This window comes from Gopherus evgoodei, chromosome 2 (assembly GCF_007399415.2).
Source record: "Gopherus evgoodei ecotype Sinaloan lineage chromosome 2, rGopEvg1_v1.p, whole genome shotgun sequence".
NCBI lineage: Eukaryota > Metazoa > Chordata > Testudines > Testudinidae > Gopherus > Gopherus evgoodei.
Genome location: NC_044323.1, coordinates 82,081,857 through 82,100,846, shown reverse-complemented (window position 1 = coordinate 82,100,846; position 18,990 = coordinate 82,081,857). Strand labels below are relative to the sequence as shown.

At 41.4% G+C, this 18,990-nt stretch overlaps 1 protein-coding gene across 1 annotated transcript in view; it reads left to right on the top strand.

Moving 5' to 3' along the window:
• EXOSC7 (exosome component 7) overlaps window positions 1–18,990 on the top strand; it is a 37,492-nt gene that overhangs the window by 12,187 nt on the left and 6,315 nt on the right. The window contains exons 4-5 of the mRNA XM_030551173.1: window positions 6,401–6,566; window positions 12,698–12,768. Of these exons, the coding sequence (XP_030407033.1) occupies window positions 6,401–6,566; window positions 12,698–12,768 (237 nt within the window). The remainder of the gene's footprint in view (window positions 1–6,400; window positions 6,567–12,697; window positions 12,769–18,990) is intronic.

Below are 18,990 nucleotides of genomic sequence, written 5' to 3'. Positions count from 1 at the left end.
GTCAATCAGCTGGGACATCTCAATGCTTGAATCGTGTGCTGTGGTTTGTATGAAGAGAACTTATTTTTTTTCTTCATAAACTCTATGAAGCTTGGTAGATAAACTGCATTTCTCAACTTGAGGGATGTGTCAAACTTTCTAGAGGGTGTGGTGCGCTTTGTCACCTGAGTTGCAATGTCACTTGTTCAAATTTGGCCTGGCCACTCCTCCATCATGATGGAGGAGTGATGAGCCAAATTTCAGTGAATGGCATTGCAATCAGGCGTGTACAGTCATTATCCTCTCTAGCACTCTTTGATGCTGGAACTGAGACATGCTAGCCAGAAAACGTTGTAGAAATTAATGTATGTGTTTTTAAAAGGTTCCTGGCCTATGCACAGTTAGATAACAGGATCAAAGGACTAATTTACTTAAAGCAGAATCTCATTTATTGGAATCATTGTATTAATGGCCCCAGTTCCATTGGAATTACATTGGAAATTCCCATTTTGTAAAGGGTGGACACTCCAAGAAAAGGAGTTGGGGAGGAGAGGTTGGAGGGATGTATTTTAAAAAATGTTGAGAACCCCTGATGTTGTGGAGCTGGTCATAGCAGGAGGAAGGAAGGGGAGAAAAGGGGTGGGATAAATTACTAGATGACTGTGTTTAAACTCACGTTTAGGTTTTGGCATTTTTTGTTTGTTTTGTTTTTAACTCTATGAATAGAAGTGCTTTCATTTGGAGGGATTCACTACATCAGTCTGGCAGAGACAAATGTCACATGTCTGGCAGTTTCAGTCAATTTTGCTCATCAAAGTTCTAAATGTGCTGAGAGCACTTCTGGGTGCTATCTGCATATTAGAGTTACAGGGAGGTCGGGGGCTCACTGCTGTTGGAAATAATGAGAGTGCCTCCTTAAAGGAGGGCAAGATGTTCTAACCAATTCCACCAGCCTGTGGATGTGGGGAGAGAAGCTTAAAGCAGGTGCCTATCTAGACCATTTACTTAAGGTACTTTTATTTTGTAAAACTGTACTTCTTACTACAGAAAGTACATCATATGTAGTGAGATCATTTAATGAGGCTCCACTGTAATACAAAAGTTCAGAGAAGCAGATTTGAGGTTGCAGTGGGAACCCCAGCTCTGAATTTCTTGACTTCCACACAACTAAAATCTCAACCTTACTGCATTGGAAATATAGGTTTATTTTGATGCGCATGCAATTAGCTGTTAAACTCCACCAAAATTTATAAACCCAGTTTGCTTTTAATTTAAGACTAAATTATACACTGCAAATAAATGATGTGCTCATTAATATCTCTGTATATGCAAATTGTCCTTAGAGGCTTCCTATGTTCCTATTTAATCATATAATGAAAACTTAATTTTGTATTAACTACCTGAGGTCTGAAACAGGGAGGTGGATAGAATTCTGTCGGAGATTAAATAAACTAAACTATTCAAGAGGAAACAGCTGGACAGATAACCTCAGGAGTGCTGACATGGAGAGGTACCTAGTCTGTGATGGAGGCTTCCTTATACTGGATTTTCTAGAAAGTCTTGATTCTCACAGAATGTGGCTGAGAGCTGTTTCTCAACTTTGGAGATTTTATTTTAAGTAGTATTCGAGAATAAGAATGGCACGCTCCCTTTGGCCCCTGCTAGATCTGTGTGTGTTCCACAAATAGTTTTCTGAACTCCACTTCTGAGATTTGTACAGTGGGCAAAGTATTTCAAATGAGTGAATGTAAACATCTCTGCTGCTACACTATTGTGATATCCAGTGACCTTAGGGTGGCAGTATTTACCATGTATTTGGAAGTGATGTGGCTAGGTGTAGATCAAGGCTTAGTCCCTTGCAATTAATAAATTGATTAAGGTTATGATCAAATTCAGCGACACAGTTATCCAGATCAAATACTCTAAGGCCTGGTCTACACCAAAAAAAAATGACCTAAATATGTTGCTCAAGGCTGTGAAAAATTTCTTGCCATGAGCATTGTGGTTAGGTCGACCGAACCCCCAGAGTAGGTGCAGCTGGGTTATTGAAGAATTTTTCCGTCAGCCTAGCTAATGCCTCTTACAAGGTGGATTAGCTACCTTGACAGAAGGGGTTTTTATGCCAGTGTAATGCTATGGCATTACAACAGCACAGCTGTATTGTGTGGCTATAGTGTAGACATATTTCAAGTCTATCATTTCTTATAGTTGTCTGAGTAAAAATTTCAGCATTTGAGTCCTAGTTAATACAGGTAATAACCAACGTTTTCAAAAAATAGCTTTTATATCTGCTGTACTGTGAGACCAGCAAAATTTTAATTGGGGTTCAATTTTGCAGTCATATTTAGAGATGAATGGTTTCACTGACTTAAATGGGAGATACATTTGCTGAATTGAGCCCTTCATTGGTATGTAATTTAATAATTCTGTTGATAAGGCTGTTTTAAAATTTGATTATAGTTCTTCTGTGTGGCATTATAATTTTGGCTCAACATTAATTGTAATTTTATTACAGTGTGGCATTTATATATCTGGAAATAACATCTTGCCTTTTATTAAGGACGGGTGGGGAGAGGAAAAGGAAAAACAGTTAAAGCATTTGAAATTTTAAAGTATTAAGTAAGGCTTTCATTTTTAACAGCATCTCTTATTTCCTCTTTCTCTCCTCCCCCTCTCCCCCGCCCCCAGAGAGAGATTTTTAAAAGGACCCCCACTGCATAACTGGCTGTCTTTTAGGTGGAAAAAGAGAAGTTAGCTGAGATCAGCTGGAGCTGTTCTTGCTGAAGTCTGATCCTATTTTCTAGAAGACAAAACAAGACACACACACACACACACACAACAGTGGAGAGAAGAGAATAGCAAAGATAGAAAATGCAGCTTCTGTCTCTGGTGTTGACTTGTACTTGCAAACTCGCTGCTGAAGAAACACAGGCCCAGCACACCCTTGTCCATCACTCTGAGGCAAAGTTGTACAATGTTGCACTGTTTGATGCATTGCTTTTAAGTGCCTTTTTCTGGCCACAGGCTCACGGAATGTTGCAAAATACGCAGTCTTAGCTGGTTAGACCAGACTCTTACTAAACAGAAGGCAAAGAAAGAGAGATAGGAAAAAGAAGATATAAAGTGGGGAAAGAGGAAGACACATGATACACAAGTGTGTCTGTGACAAAGTCTTACATCCCAGGTGATATTCAAGATGTAACCAATGATGGTGGAGGTAGCAATATCATCTCGGTCCCTCAGGACATCTCTCAGGATTACAATGAAGGGAAAATGGTGTCATGTCAGATTTTGGGATCCCAGGAGACTGTGGGGATGGCAACCATGATGGAGAAGCTTGCTCATTCTCATTCTTTTAATCAGCCAGCATTGCGATAGCTGCTCCTCCCCATCCCCAAAGTCTCTTTCTGAGGACCCCAAAGGGAATGATTGGCAGAATAGCCTGTTCTCTAATTCTGTTGTCCAGCAATTAGGCCTAATTTCCGACACAGCAACTTTAGTTCTTTGACTTCATTATAGACCAGTTAGCTTAACTTCAGTACCCCGAAAGATAATGGAGCAAATAATTAAGCAATGTTTTTGCAACGGGGTGGGCAAACTTTTTGGTCCGAGGGCCATATCTGGTGGGGAAATAGTATGCAGGGCCATGAATGTAGGGCAAGGGGTTGGGGTGCAGGAGAGGGCTCAGGGCAGGGGGCTGGGGGCTCAGAGCATGGGATTGTGGTGCAGGGTGCAAGAGGGGTTCAGGGTGTGGGCTCCTGCTTGGTGCTGCTTACCTCAAGCTGCTCTGGAGTGGCAGCAGGGCTACGGCAGGCTCCCTGCGCCACTCCCGAAAGTGGCCAGCATGTCTGGCAGTGGCTCCTGGAGGTTGGGTGGGGCAGGTGGCTCCGCCTCATGCTGCCCTCACCTGTAAGTACCACCCCCAAAGCTCCCATTGGCCGCGGTTCCCATTCCTGGCCAATAGGAGCTGTGGGGGGGTGGTCCCTACAGGCAAGAGCAGTGCACGGAGCCCTCTGCCCCATGCGCCCAGAGGATGTGGTGCTGGCCGCTTCCTGGAGCTGCGTGGGACCAGGAGAGGCAAGGAGCCTGCTTTAGCCCCACTGCACCATGGGGCTGGCAATCCCACGGACTGTTGTTTGCCCTCCCCTGACCTAGAAGATAATAAGGTGTTAATAAAAAGTAACAGCATGGATTTGTCAAGAACAAATTGAGTCAAACCAACCTAATAGCTTTCTTTGACAGGGGAACAAGCCTTGTGGATAGGGAGGAAGTTGTAGATGTAGTATATCTTGACTTTACTAAAGCTCTTGATATTGTCTCACACAACTTTCTCATAAATTGAACTTGGGAAATACAACCTAGATAGAGCTATTGTAAGGTGGGTGCATAACCAGTTCTAAAACCATTCCCAGAGAGTAGTCATCAGTGGTTCACGGTCAAGCTGGAAGAGCATATCCAGTGGGTTCCCACAGGGATCAGTTCTGGATCCAGTTCTGGTCAATATCTTCATCAGTGAGTTAGAGATTTACATGGAGAGTAGAATTATAAAGTTTGTGCATGATACCAAGTTGGGAGGGGGTTACAAGTGCTTTGGACAATAAGATTAAAATTCAAAATGGTCTGGACAGACTGGAGAAATTATCTGAAGTAAATAGGATGAAATTCAATAAGGACAAATGCAAAGTATTCCATTTAGGAAGGAACAATCAGTTGCATCCATACAAAATGGGAAATGACTGCCTAGGAAGAAGTACTGTGGGAAGGGATCTGGGGGTCATAGTGAGTGGATCACAAGCTAAATATGAGTCAACAGCCCCCCCCCCAAAAAAAAAAAAAAAAGCAAACTTTCTAGGATGTATTACCAGGAGTGTTGTAAGCAAGACATGAGAAGTAATACTTCTGTTCTACTCTGCAGTGATTAGGGCTCAACTGGAGAATTGTGTCCAGTTCTGTGTGCCACATTTCAGGAAAAATATGGACAAATTGGAGAAAGTCCAGAGAAGAGCAACAAAAATGATTAAAGGTCTAGAAAACATGACCTATGAGGGAAGATTGAAAACAATGGGTTTGTTTAGTCTGAGAAAAGACTGAGAGGGGATATAACGTTTATGTACTTGAAAACTGTTGTTACAAGGAGGAGGGTGAAAAATGTTTCTCCATAACCTCTGAGGCTAGGACAAGACCCAATGAGCTTAAATTGCAGAAAGGGCCGTTTAGCTTGGACATTGGGAAAAATGTCTGAACTGTCAGGGTAGTTAAGCACTGGAATAAATTGCCATGGGAGCTGTGGAATCTCCATCGTTGCCTAACCTGATCTTAACCTCCGAACACCTGCCAGGAATGGTCTAGATAATACTTAGTCCTGCCATCAGTGCAGAGGACTGGACCTCTCGAGGTCCCTTCTAGTCCTATGATTCCAAAATTTCTGGCCCCAGGCATCTCTTGTTTACCAGGCGTGATCTTAACGCAGTTGTTGAACTATAATGGTAGGCCACCTTATTTAGGCTAATTCAGTCTGCCTCCCTTTTGCACCTTTTCCTATCAACATTTATCATTATGTGATTGAAACATTTTGTAGACCTTGCCACAATTGAGTTCACAATTAGGGTAAGCTTATACGCCCAGTTATTACAGCACATCCATATTTTTGCCTTCTGTAGAATCAGGACAGGATTCAGAATGTTTGTTGGTTTGGGGATTTCTTTTTTTATAGATATGCTGCCTTTGTTAGCTAAAACTTTTTGTTTTTAGCTGTGTGTAAGACCCAAGGCAGCTAGGGATCTTCTTGCATGGATGCCCATAAACTGACCTTTGTTTTGGAATTAGGAAAGTGAAGGCTCATGCTATTCTCCGATCTTTAAAAAATAGATACTCTATTTGGTACTCACCAGAAACTGTGCTTGCTTAGATAATGACATGCCGTCTGCAAGCAGCCCCATAACAGAGTATCCAGTAAAGACTGTAATAATTAAGGTCATGCAGTCATGCCATTCTAAAAAGTCTCTCTTGCTTGTCTTTTTTTCACCCCTCTTCTCACTGGTGTCTTTTGTCTCATTCATCTTTAACAGGCTGTATTGTTAACCATTTGGAACTTACTCTAATTTTCTCTTTTTTATCATGAAGGGCAGTGATAATTTAATATTACTCTTAAACATTTCTGCAGAATGTCAAGGAACTGTACAGTGTGGTCTGGTGACTAAAACAGATACTGGACTTCTGTATTCTTTTGCCAGCTCTGATGCTAATTTTGTGTGTTACCTCAAGTAATCAGTTTCCCTTTTCTGTGCTTCATTTCTACCCTTGTAAAGTGCGAATAATACCTCCTTTGTGGTGGGCTTACTGTTTGTAAAATGTTTTGAGTTCCTTGGATAAAGGCTGCTTTAGAAATGAAAAGTATCTATTTTCTTTTACCCCCATCCAGTTCAGCAAATGCCACTCCTGAATTTGAAGGTCGGGGAGGAGAAGAGCTTGCCACAGAGATTGTAAATACGCTGTACAGAATATTTAGCAGTGAGAGCACCATAGACGTGAAATCCCTTTGTATTAATCCCAGAGAGCACTGCTGGGTTCTCTATGTTGATGTTTTGGTAAGTGAAGCAAAGAAGAGGTAACTTAAGTTCAATGGAGTCTTCAAGGTACTGAACTACAGAACATAAATATAATTTAGTAATATTTTTAAAATATGTGCACAGTTTAAATATCATTGCATGTCCATGAGGGCAGGGGACTGGACTCGATGACCTCTCGAGGTCCCTTCCAGTCCTAGAGTCTATGAATCTATGAATGCCTCACTGTAATGCTGTGGGGGAAGAGAGGAAAGAGGGGTGGGTGGCTAGCATAACTACTCACACCATCTATCTTTTGACAGTGTATTATTGCTGGTGGATCCTTAGAGCAGAACAAAAGCTTTATATAGAAGTGACGGGGCTTCCCCTTCCTCCCTGCAAGAAGGTTTAGATTTTATTATTGAAGAGTGTGTGTGTGTGTGTGTGTGTGTGTGCGTGTGCGTGTGTAGAGAAATGAATACTTGATCTTTCCAGAATGGAAACTAAATTTTGTTCTAAAGCTAACCTAATGAGTTGCTAAATCACAATAATGTGCTTAAAGTTCTGAAAGAGAGAGACAGCAAGACTTGAATACAGGTCTGGGAGCCAGGAACCCCTGAGCTCTGTTCTCAGCTCTGACACTGACTGTGTGTCTTGAACAAATCAATATTTCCCTATTTTGTAAAATGGGTAATAACTGGTAACTTCCTCCAACAGATGGATTAGTTCATGTTTGTAAAGTGCTTTGAAGATATAAAGCTCAGTGATAAGTACAGTTGCCAAAGCCAAATGTAGGTCTCTATTAACAAACAAGAACATTGAGAATGTAAAGAGACCTAAATTAATTATGTATGAAAATGCAAATTCATTATGGTTTTTTTAAAGGCCTTAGTCTAATTATATAAGGATGTGCCTACTGTGACTAACAGTAGTACAGAACGATCAGATTTGTACTGATGCAGTTTGTTACAATCTCAGCAGCCATCTTAGCAGAACCTAAAATAATTTAATTGAAAAGGAAGTGCTGTTTTTGAAGAGTATACCTGGGCATTTAAATTATTTGGTAAACGTGACCAGAGCTACAGATTATTAGACGATATGCATATTTGCGTAAAGTCAGTAAATCGCTTTTAAAATCTCCTGTCTCTTTTACTGCACAATATTTCTAACTTCTTATTTGAATTGTTCATGATACTGCCAAGTTTACTTTAACAGTAATTCTGTAAACCTCCGTGTGTGAGCAGATAATGTTAATGATGGGCATTTTGATTCGTCTTACTTAGTCAAATTTAAATTGATACGCACACTTAGTTCTATATAACTTTAGTCCTCTTAGATTGTTAAATATATCAGTAACTCAAAGCTCCTTATGTGTTATACTTTCTTGATTCGCATACTTTCTTACATGGTCATCTTTATGCTTTTCTCCCAACTGAAAATTGTAGTAGTAAGTCTAATGGAAATGTGTTCAGGACTAGGATTTGTGCTGAATAGAGTGTAAAGGTAGAACTCCGATTATAAGATTTATTGTATTTAACTCTCTCTTGTTTCTTTTGGGGGTGGGCGGTGTGTGCCATTGAAGAACTACTTACTCCTGGGGAGTTCTGCACCACTACACATGCGCAGTGTTCATGTCCTCTGCAGATTTCTTTGCTTCCCCATGGAAAAATGACTTTCTCACGGGGAAGCAAAGGGAAGCCACAAGAGGAGTCTTATGCCCCTGGGCACGTCTTTCTCGGGCACCCGTAGCAGCCAGTGGGGGGGGGGGGAGGGGGAGGCTGGGGATGCCTCAAATGGTAGCTCCTATCCTGCACCAGGCTCAGCTGCTAATCCCAGGTGGGCTGGGGCGGAGAGGACAGGACTTCTCCTTCCCCTGCAAGGGGCACCAGGACTGGGTCAGACCCACCCCCAGAAATCTCCCCTGGCTGCAGGAAGCTCCACCCCCTCCCATTTCCTGTCCTCATCACTCCTCAGCCGTGGAGGAGGGGTCACTGTATGTGGAGCTGCTACCCTGTCTGCTCAACCCCTCCCATGCATCCAGGCTCCCACCCCACCATACCCAGAGCCTCCCACCCCAAGCCCCCCAACCTGAACCCCCACCAAGTCTCGCCTCCTGCACTTGGAGCCTCCCACACCCTAACCACAACCCCTCTACCTCCACCCCCACCCCCAGCTGATCCCCACGCACTCAAACCCCCAGCCCAGCTAGTCCCACTCCCCTACACTTGGACTAGCCCAACAAGCCCCTTCACCCAGACCCCCACCCCACTGAGCCCTAGCCAGCTGCACCTGGACCCCCCTACAGAATCTCATTGCCCCTGCATACGGAACCCCTAACGAGTCTGTCATGGTATAATTCCCCACTCTGAACCTTAGCGTCCAAAAGATGGGGTACCAGCATGAATTCCTCTAAGCTCAATTACCAGCTTAGTACTTGTAGCGCTGCCACCAACCAGGAATTCCAGTGCCTGGTACACTCTGGTCCCCCCAAAACCTTGCCCGGGGACCCCCAAGACCCAGTCCCTCTGGATCTTAACACAAGGAAAATAAACCCTTTCCCCCACCGTTGCCTCTCCCAGGCTTCCCCTGGAAGATCACTGTGATTCAAACTCCTTGAATCTCAAAACAGAGGAAAATTCACTTTCCCCCCTTCTTCTCTCTCCCCTTCCCAGACTCTCCCTAAGAGAGAAAGTCATCCTAATGCAGAGAGAAAATAACCTTTCTCTCCCCCTTCCCTCCTTTCTCCCCACCAATTCCCTGGTGAATCCAGACCCAGTCCCCTGGAGTCTCACCAGAATAAAAAAACAGTCAGGTTCTTAAACAAGAAAAGCTTTTAATTAAAGAAAGAAAAAACAGTAAAAATTATCTTTGTAAATTTAAGATGGAATATGTTACAGGGTCTTTCAGCTATAGACACTGGGAATACCCTCCCAATCTAAGTATACAAGTACAAATTAAAATCCTTTCAGCAAAATACAAATTTGAACTCCTTCCAGCCAAATACACATTTGCAAATAAAGAAAACAAACATAGGCCTAACTCACTTTATCTACCTAGTACTCACTATTCTGGACATATAAGAGACTGTATCAAAGAGATTGGAGAGAAACCTGGTTGCACGTCTGGTCCCTCTGAGCCCCCAGAGTGAACAACAACCAAACACTAACAGCACACACAAAAACTTCCCTCCCTCAAGATTTGAAAGTATCCTGTCCCCTGATTGGTTCTCTGATCAGGTGACAGCCAGGCTCACTGAACTTGTTAACCCTTTACAGGCAAAAGAGACATGAAGTACTCCTGTTCTGTTAACCCTTAACTATCTGTTTATGACAGAGTCCCTGTGCATCCGGATTCTTCCCCCTCCTCTCACTAAGCCACCCATACCTAGATTGCCCCACACAGAACCCTCTCACCTTGCACCTGGATTCCCCCCCTTCACACTTGGATCCTGCCAGGCTGAGCCTGCATGCATGCCCACACCTGGTGTACCTGCATGGAGGAGCAGGGCACCCTCATGTTTCTGGGACCGGACCAGCCCTTGCACTGTGTCAGGGTCAGGTGCAGCCTCACCGCTGAGTCCATGGCTTGGTAGGGGCTGCAGGGTGTTCTCCCACCTCTGTGCAGCCAGTGGACTGTGCTCCCCGCTGCCATTCTGGAGCCTCCACATTTATTTATTGACAAAATTTGCAGAATTTTAAAATCTTGTGCACAGAATTTTTATTTTCTTTGGTGCAGAATGCCCTCAGGAGTTACTACTTGTATTGCCACAACAAACATTATTAACGTATGGATCTTTTCAAATCTCAGTATTTAAATTTACCAAGATATTTTTGCTATTTCCTATTATAACTATCGGGAATGCCATAAGGTAGAGTAACGATGTTACAATGCAGTAAGAGTCCAATATTTATAGGTATTTCTGCCACACTCGCTGTGTGAGTGCTCACTGTACTACATTTTAACGTTATACTAATGACTCATTGCAGTGGAATTATCTGTAGTGTCCACACTAATATCAAGTGGACTTTGCTTTTTTTGAAAGTGCAATAATGAGCAGATTAATGAGAGAACACTTCTTACTCATTTCCCTCTAGATGCATAAGAATAGCTCTTTTTCATGTTAGTGGCATTTGCACAGTAAATTGAGAGGAGAATAAACCTCATTAAGTTTCTGTCAGAAGTTTTAAAAAATACTGCATTCTTGGATATGCAATAGAGTGCACAGACTATACTTGTTACTAAAATAGCTTGTTCTGAAAGAGATCTGATTTTGATGGATTCTTGCTCCATTTCTTATTGCCATCCATATAATCCTCCACAATTCCACAGAAATATCTGAGTTTCATTTCTTCTTTGAGGGTAAGATTTGACCAGTATATGCAACTTCAGGAGAAAAGAGAGAAGAGATTTCTTTAACAGATGGCGTTGATGCAAAGTCACTCATCTAAAAAGAAAAATTTTTTCTTTGCTAGTGGCCTGTATTTTATATCCAGTATAGTTGAGACTTGTCTTAGTTGGTTGCAGTCACACTGTTAATGTTCAGTAGACTGAACCAAAAGGAGTTAGACTACAAATTTCCATGCAGAAGCCACCCATGGGCTCTTGGCTAATGCTCTGGTTGTATAATAGTGTTGTCAAAAGAAATGATCATTCTATTTTTTTTAAATATAAAAAATTCCGTTATCCCTAGAGCAGCACAGTGAGTACAGAAACACCCTAAACCATGGATCTGCAATCTTTTCTCACCTACAGTTTTCTTTTGTTGCTGATGTTAAAGGGAGGCTTTTGTCATGATTAATACATTTATAGTTATCTTCACACAAATTGCCCCAGCAGTCTGTCATACTGGATGGCGAGAGTGTGTGGTTTTTCCACCTCCTTACAGCACAGTATACACATGAGATGGCTACATTAGGTTCTAGTAAAATCTTAGCTGTTTCCTCTTGAGCATCCATAGAAGGAGTTTTTCTGTAACTACTGACTTGGAGACTTTTCCTCAAGGAGGACTAGGGCCAGGCCAGGCTTAGAATTTTATTTAACCACTCTTGAGTTTATTGTGGTTTGCAGAGGAAGAGGAAGTTTTTTTTTTTTCTTCCCACAACTTAAACAGCTGAACACATTCAACAAACAAACATTCACCTTGTAGGAATGTTAATCTAAAATACATTGTTTTGAAAAATTTGTTGTACCATGGGTAGCATGTTGTTGTACCCTGGCCTGTAAGAGCTACTGTAATACAAATAATAAACGTTTATATTGGAGGTCTGAACATAACCTTAACTACAGTACAGACACATCCTGTCTTTAAATAAAGATTGGTTTTATTGCATTTATCCAGTAAAATCCAATAACAACTGAAAATGATGGGCTAATTTCTCTGTATCAAGCAATTTTTGCATAGGACTAATTTGGTCACCCTCTGTCTTTTAGCTTCTGCTTTCACCTTTTGACAGTTTCACCTTTCAGTTATCAGTCTGTCTTGGTACAGTCTGAAATATAATCTTTAGTTAATTTAGAGTTCATTTCCTCATAGGCTTTTTAGTTTTCTATGTTGATTACATTGACCATACTTCAGAATTGTACACTGTGAAACTTAATCCACTATATTCACGAGCCAAGTAGATGGTGTATCCAGTTGGTGTATCCATGCATCTCCTATTAAGATAGGGGCAAGTACTTTCATTGAGTAAGTTTTTAAAAGAAGAAGAATTACATGGATTAAGAGTGAATGCCATAACGGACTCTTATTCTGAATTTATTTTTAAATATTGCCATAACTACAGCTGGTTGAAACTTCCTGAATTTCACATTTGACAAAAAAATATTTTCAGCAACTATCCCCCCTTCAATTTTTCAGTGAAAGTTTGAGTTTTTCAAGTAGTTGTCATGGTAATGTATGCTCTTCTAAAAATAATCCTTACCACTGCATTTTTGTAGTCACTATGCTGTGCGCTGTGCTGTGTATATTTGATGGTTTTAAAATTGCATTATAAAGCATTCACTTTAAAGTGCAATTTTGGAAAGAAACGGATACCGTATAGTTGGCTGTGACTTCATAGGTAATGTTGAGTATAATTAAATATAGGAAGTTTTTTAGTGTTTCAGTGTCACAACTATTTAGGGAATATTTTGATGTTCTTATTCTAGTTTATGATTTTTGTTTTTTACCTCAGTTATTGGAATGTGGTGGCAACCTCTTTGATGCAATCTCTATTGCAGTGAAGGCAGCTCTATTTAATACGAGGTAAGACACAGTTCTTAATTTTCTTGGGAGGATAAATACTTTCTGAGCACTTTTAAAGCTGAACCATTGAAGCAAAAATTTAAGGGATTGGATGTCTAGGTCAACTTACATCCAGATACAAAACCGATCATTTACATCCAGCTGAAATGAATTAGTGATTTCAGTCCAATTTCTGTTGGGCAGGTATCCTCCTTCATGACAAGGATGCTTATTGGCAAAGAGTTGAAAGATTCAGTGATCATGGTAACTGTTACCTTGTCATCCCTTTAAACATGGCTAACTTCAGAAAAAGCTTATTTTTTGGCAATGGTGTATAATTATAAAGACCTTCATGCCCTAATTTCCAGATGGGCTGAAGTCTATGGACAATGCAGTGCCTGGCACCTCTGTAAATCACTTCCTCTGTCTGTAGGGCTGTCAGACTGTCACCAGCTCTAAATTCCTGTATTAAAAAAAAATTGATTTTTTTTTCTTGTGCATTAAACAGCATGAATCATGGTTCATAGTTTCTTCACGGAACTATTGACTGAGAGAAGGAAAGTGTCACTGAGTGCCAGAGCTCACAAACTTTTGCACAAGTGCAATGTAGTTAACAAAAACATCAATTTTGCTTTGCTACATACTCTGCACATGGAGTGGTACATGATGGAAGGCAGGGAGTCTGGAGCAGAGGCACTTTGCTTGTCATTTCTTGATCTGCTTGCTAACAATAGCTAAGTTGAGCAACATAGATTTGCACTTACAGGAAGGAGTAAGTTAGCCACTACTTCAGGTGAATGGGTAGGTTCTAAGTACAACCAGATGAAGAAACTCCCCAATAGCCAAATGTTACATTTCTAGTTTGTTAATAAACCTTTTCAGCAATTCTTTCCATCAAGAGTGTGATGAGTGATCTTGTGAACAAAAGTTGCCAAATGTTGCATAGTGAGACTCCAGAATAGCTTTCCAAGAGTTAAAGTTTATGTTGCAGGCGCAAGAGGTCTGAAGGTGACCCAAACAGTTCTACAGCAGTGTATTGAAACTCCATTGGCTTCAGTAGAGTTACTCCTGAGTTACACCAGAGTGAAATCTGATTGCAGCTCTATGGTTGGAAAGCAGCATGCAAGGAAAAAAGCATGGTTCTGGAGACGTGTATCAGGTTGTTAAAATCTGTTTGTTCAGACATGAAGAAAGTCTCTTGAGATTGAGAGAGACAAGATGGGTGAGGTAATATCTTTTATTGGGCCAACTTATGTTGGAGAGAGAGACAGGCTTACACAAAGCTCTTCTTTAGGCTTGGGGAACATATTCAGAGTGTCACAGCTAAATACAAGGTGGAACAGATTGTTTAGCATAAGTAGTTGCTTTGATTGGTCCCTTGAAAGGTGTTAGGTGACCTGTTAACACCTCTCCAGTTGTAGTGGGGGAGAGAAATAGAGACAATAATTCTGCTACACTTCATTCCTATTGGTATTTTACTGAACAGTCTCCTGCTTTAATCATCCTTTTTTAAAGGAGTAAAGTGTTCCTGTAATGTGGAATCCATTAAAAGTTATATTCTCACACATTGGGAAGGTGCCAAAGACTTGTGAACTTGCTAAGGGTGAAAAAACGTTGCAAAACGATTTTATGGGAAAGCTGCCTGGATGCTGTTAGTCTAAATTCTAAGTTTAGTTTGTAACAGCTGCTGTTCCATGGGTTTTTTTTTAATCATTTGTTTGTGCTTTATGTACAAGATATCTGGGCTTTTTGAAATGTAGTTTAAACAGAAGTCCTATTTTGAAGGATACTGTATATAAAGAAAATACAAAAACTAAAACAGAACAGCATTGGATTAGGAAAAACTTACTGCAAGCGAACACTGGAGGACATTATGCATGCAGTGCGTGCTTTAATAGTTCTTTCAAAAACAGTGCCTTTTAAAATAGATATCTTTTATCTAGCATTTGAGTTAGCTTCATCACACTTACGAAAGTGAGAGACTAATGGCTTGAGTTTGAAACAGTGTGGGCAAACACTGTCTGAACTTCTCCAAAGCCACTGCCAGTACTTTTCTCAGTTTTGATCTACAAGAGTCTTACTCAGGGGTGTACAAACTTTTTTTGGCCTGCGGGCCACATCAGGTAGGGAAGGTTGTGCCTCCGCCCCCTCCCACTTCCTGCCTCCTGGCTGCCCCCCTCAGAACTCCCAACCCATCCAACCCCCCCTGCTTCTTATTCTCTGACCTTCCCTTCCTGAGACCCCTGCCTCTAACTGCCCCCCCCAGGACTCCACCCCCTATCCAACCCCCCCTGCTTTCGTTCCCCTGACTGCCCCAACCTCTATCCACACCCCTGCCTCCTGACAGGCCCCCCGGGACTTGCATGCCTATCTAACCGCTCCCTGTCCCCCGGAGTCCCCTGCCCCTTATCCAACTTCCCCTCCCCACACACACACACTCCCTGCCCCCTTACCATGCTGCTCAGAGCACCAGGACAGGCAGCCATGCCTCTTGGCCAGAGCCAGCCATGCCACCACACTGCCTGGCAGGATGTTGCAGCCACACTGCCCAGAGCGCTGGCGGCACGGCGAGCTGAGGCTGCGGGGGAGGGGGGACTGCAGGGGTAGGGCCAGGGTCTAGCCTCCCTGGCCGGGAGCTCAAGGGCCAGGCAGGACAGTCCCATCGGCACAACATGGCCCGCAGGCCGTAGTTTGCCCACCTCTGGCTTTGCTTATTTCACTTTAGCACAACTGGCATTCTTTGCTCAGGTATGAACTGGGAAGAGCTATTGTTGTGGGGAACATGAAGAAACCACCAAACTCACTTTTATTTGTGAACTAAGAATTTGAGCTCCGGCCTTGAGAGGTGAAAGGCACTAATCCACTATGCAATCTAGTCATTCTTTCCTTCCCCTTCTCATAGTTGCAGATATTTACTTCTTTACAGACTGCTTCAAAGTTTCCTACAACAGCTACTAGCCCACCAGAAAAATGTCTCTTCAATCATGTTAATCTATTTAAAAACTAACTATTTTTATCCATACCAAATAAATTCCAATCTAACTGTCCTGAACTTGTCTCTTACAGCTATGCTACTTTTCCTTCAAAGTAATTTTGTGTCCAAGTTTCCATTATAAACCTGTTTTCAAAGGTGTATACATCAGCTTTAAAAAGACCAGCTCTTGCTTGAAACCTGGAATCCAGATTAGTGTGTTCTGGCTGCCATTGTTTTTGAAGCATTTAGTTCTCAAAGGTCTATCTGAGCCTTGTAGAGCAATAATTTTATTTTTAAAACCAAGCTTGTATAGCTTCCTTCATAGCCATGGGGACTCCTTTCTTTAGGATTCAAGGATCCAAGATGGTGACCCAATATGGTGGCATATTCATTAATCTAAATGTTTGCATTGTTCAGACAGCTTTCAATGACATACCAAATACTAATTGAATAGTATCCCTTCAGTTTTAGTACTAAGTCAGTATCTAAAGGCACTTCGGGCCATATTCTGCTATAGTAGAAATCTGTATTTTAGTGGAGCTGTACATACACCAGGGCTGAATTTGCCCCATTATATTTCCACTATTGTGTTTTGGAACACAAACCTCTGTATGCTGAGGCCTGGAACAAGATTCCTCAGGTTATTGCATTAACGTGCAAACACTCACAGTGCTGTGGTTTAGCATATTACAATACTGCATATCCCATATTAGTTTAACACTGGCAAAAGCTAGGTAGATTGTGACTTTAGGCACTTGTAACTGAAAATAGTCATTATTTCAACAGTAGATGTCACTCTGCCCCTTACCCAACAACATGGTAGTGATGGTATTGGGGGGGCCAGTAGAGACCACTTGCAGGCATAAAGCTAGTTTTGCAGGTGGCAGTTCTAGATCTCCTGCACTGAACTGAGAGCATTGCTGGTGTGCCACTGAGTACTGCTGTGCTGGCGTTGCAGTTGCTGCACTAATGAACCTTCTGCATGTTTTAGCCCTATTGTGGGAACTCAACAAATAAGTACAGTGCACAAAAACAGAATGATTAGATTTACAATTTGCTTAGTCTGGATTCTGGAGCGAAGGCTTTTCACAAGGGGAGGGAGGAATCTGATGCTTTCCGGGAATGCCCTTGATCCTGCAAAAATCTGTTTCTACTTCTTGCTTATTTACCAAGGTGGCTGTAATCACCTCCCCACTTCTTCCATGCTACTAACATTCTTCTTTGTTTGCCTAGCTCATGCTGTCCTCTTGCCTTAGTAGATGTTGGTTCTTGTCTATAACTTCATCTCCTCTTGTCTTGAGTACTGCAACTCCTTCCTCTAGGGACTTTCCAAATACTAGCTCTTGAAACTGCAGCATATGGAGATGCATTGCTACTTGCCGCCTTCTGTGTACAAGGAGATAATGACTCTGTCATTGTCATCTTTAAACTTTGCTGTTCTACTTCCTGTGCAATTCAGAATATGGGTTAAAAATTTCTCTCTCTGGACTTGATTTTAATCTTCTTCTAGCGTGTCTGCTTGTCTAGCACACTGCTCTCATTCTGTCCCTTCAAACAAGCTTGTCACCGTTGGCTCAAGAGCCTTCTCCTTGTAACATGTCATCTTGTATCAGCCTATGTGTAACCAGCTAACTGTCTTGCCCTCTCAGTTGTAAATAGTGTTAATCATTTTCAGCAGAAAACATCTTGTCACATTGATTGTATTATATAACTCTACAAAGGGCTTTAGATGTAGTTTATATATATATATATATAATCTATATAAAGCATTCTGCTTATTTTAAAATATTTTTGTTTTGGTCAGTTAGTATTATGCAGGGAATATGCCTCTTCTCTCTACAGATGTCTAAGCACTTGTCATTAGTACTCAATATGAACTGCAACTAAAATACTTTCCAGGGATCAAAAAACAAAATAAAACATTTTGTTCCTGTAAGGAAAAAATATTCATTAAATCCATCCAGATATTTTACTTTAAAAGATGTTACAAAATGCATAAAAAAAGTCTCTCAAGTTTAATTTGTGTAACACACGACACTGCTGTAAAAGTATTAATATAAACAAACATTGCTGTTTGATGTCATCCAATTACCAAAGCTAATTTTTCAGAGATGCACTGAGGTGTGTTTATATCTTCAAGGAAAGCACATAGAAGTGGGAGATCTGTTTTCTTTTTATTGACCTGCAAAGTAAGAGCTTTCATGCTATATTCATCCCAGAGGGGAGCAGCCTTCTTACACCAATGGACTCCATCAGAATTGCACCAGGGATGAACATGGCCTTCACATTATGGGCAGGAAAAGTAAAGCAAGTGGTTATTTAGAAACTGTTCCAACTGCTCTTACATTCATTACCATAAGAATTTTATGTTCATCTTTGTAAAATTTCCATGAAATTTATACATACTGTGGATATAATATGGCCAACTATGTGCTATAAATCTGACAAATTTCAAAATGTGGAGACTTAACCTTCACATTCACATTTTAAGTAATATGTGAAATCAAAGATCTCAGGCATTACTTCATATGTTGAACAAAGGATTTGGGGAAAGTATGTATAATCTCTCTTTAATAATGTGTAAAATCTGTTCTGGATGAAGATGTCTGAAGAATTCATTTCTTTCTTTTGATTAGACTCCTCCTAAGTGGGGGAATATGTCCTAAAACATTCACCTATCCAAGGTTATCCCATCCTATATACTTCTCCAAACATGCGCCTCTTGATTTTCATTGCTGTGGCAGATAGGAATAATGGAATTGATCAGGAAGGTGAGGGGGTAATTTCTATTTGGCAGATGTCTATCACAAGGACTGAAATTGACCATGTACTTCTTGACACTAGTTGAAGGCCTAAACCTACAAGCCAGAGGTAGATACGAAATTTGAAAGTTGAGAGCCAAACCAGCTAAATCAGCACCTTTGTGAGAGGTCCAGCCCCGTGACATCCCAGCTTTTATGGAGGATGCTGGGATTTCTACTGAAGCTTCTCTTGGGACCCTGCCTGATGGCTCTATTTTTCATATCTTCCTCTACTAGCAAGCGGGAAGCTGTACTATAGAGGTGGGGGAGAATCTCTCAACTGGTGAGGAAAGCATTCTGCCACTCTAGCATTTCCCCCCAGTAATTAGTCTCCTTCCCCCTTGAATAACATTAGTGCTTATGTCTACTTCTAGTCATAGCTTTTCCAAGCATTAGCAGCAACACAAAATTGACATGAGTTTCACTGTCACCCACAGAATTATGGATAGTAGCACTGAAACAAGATCA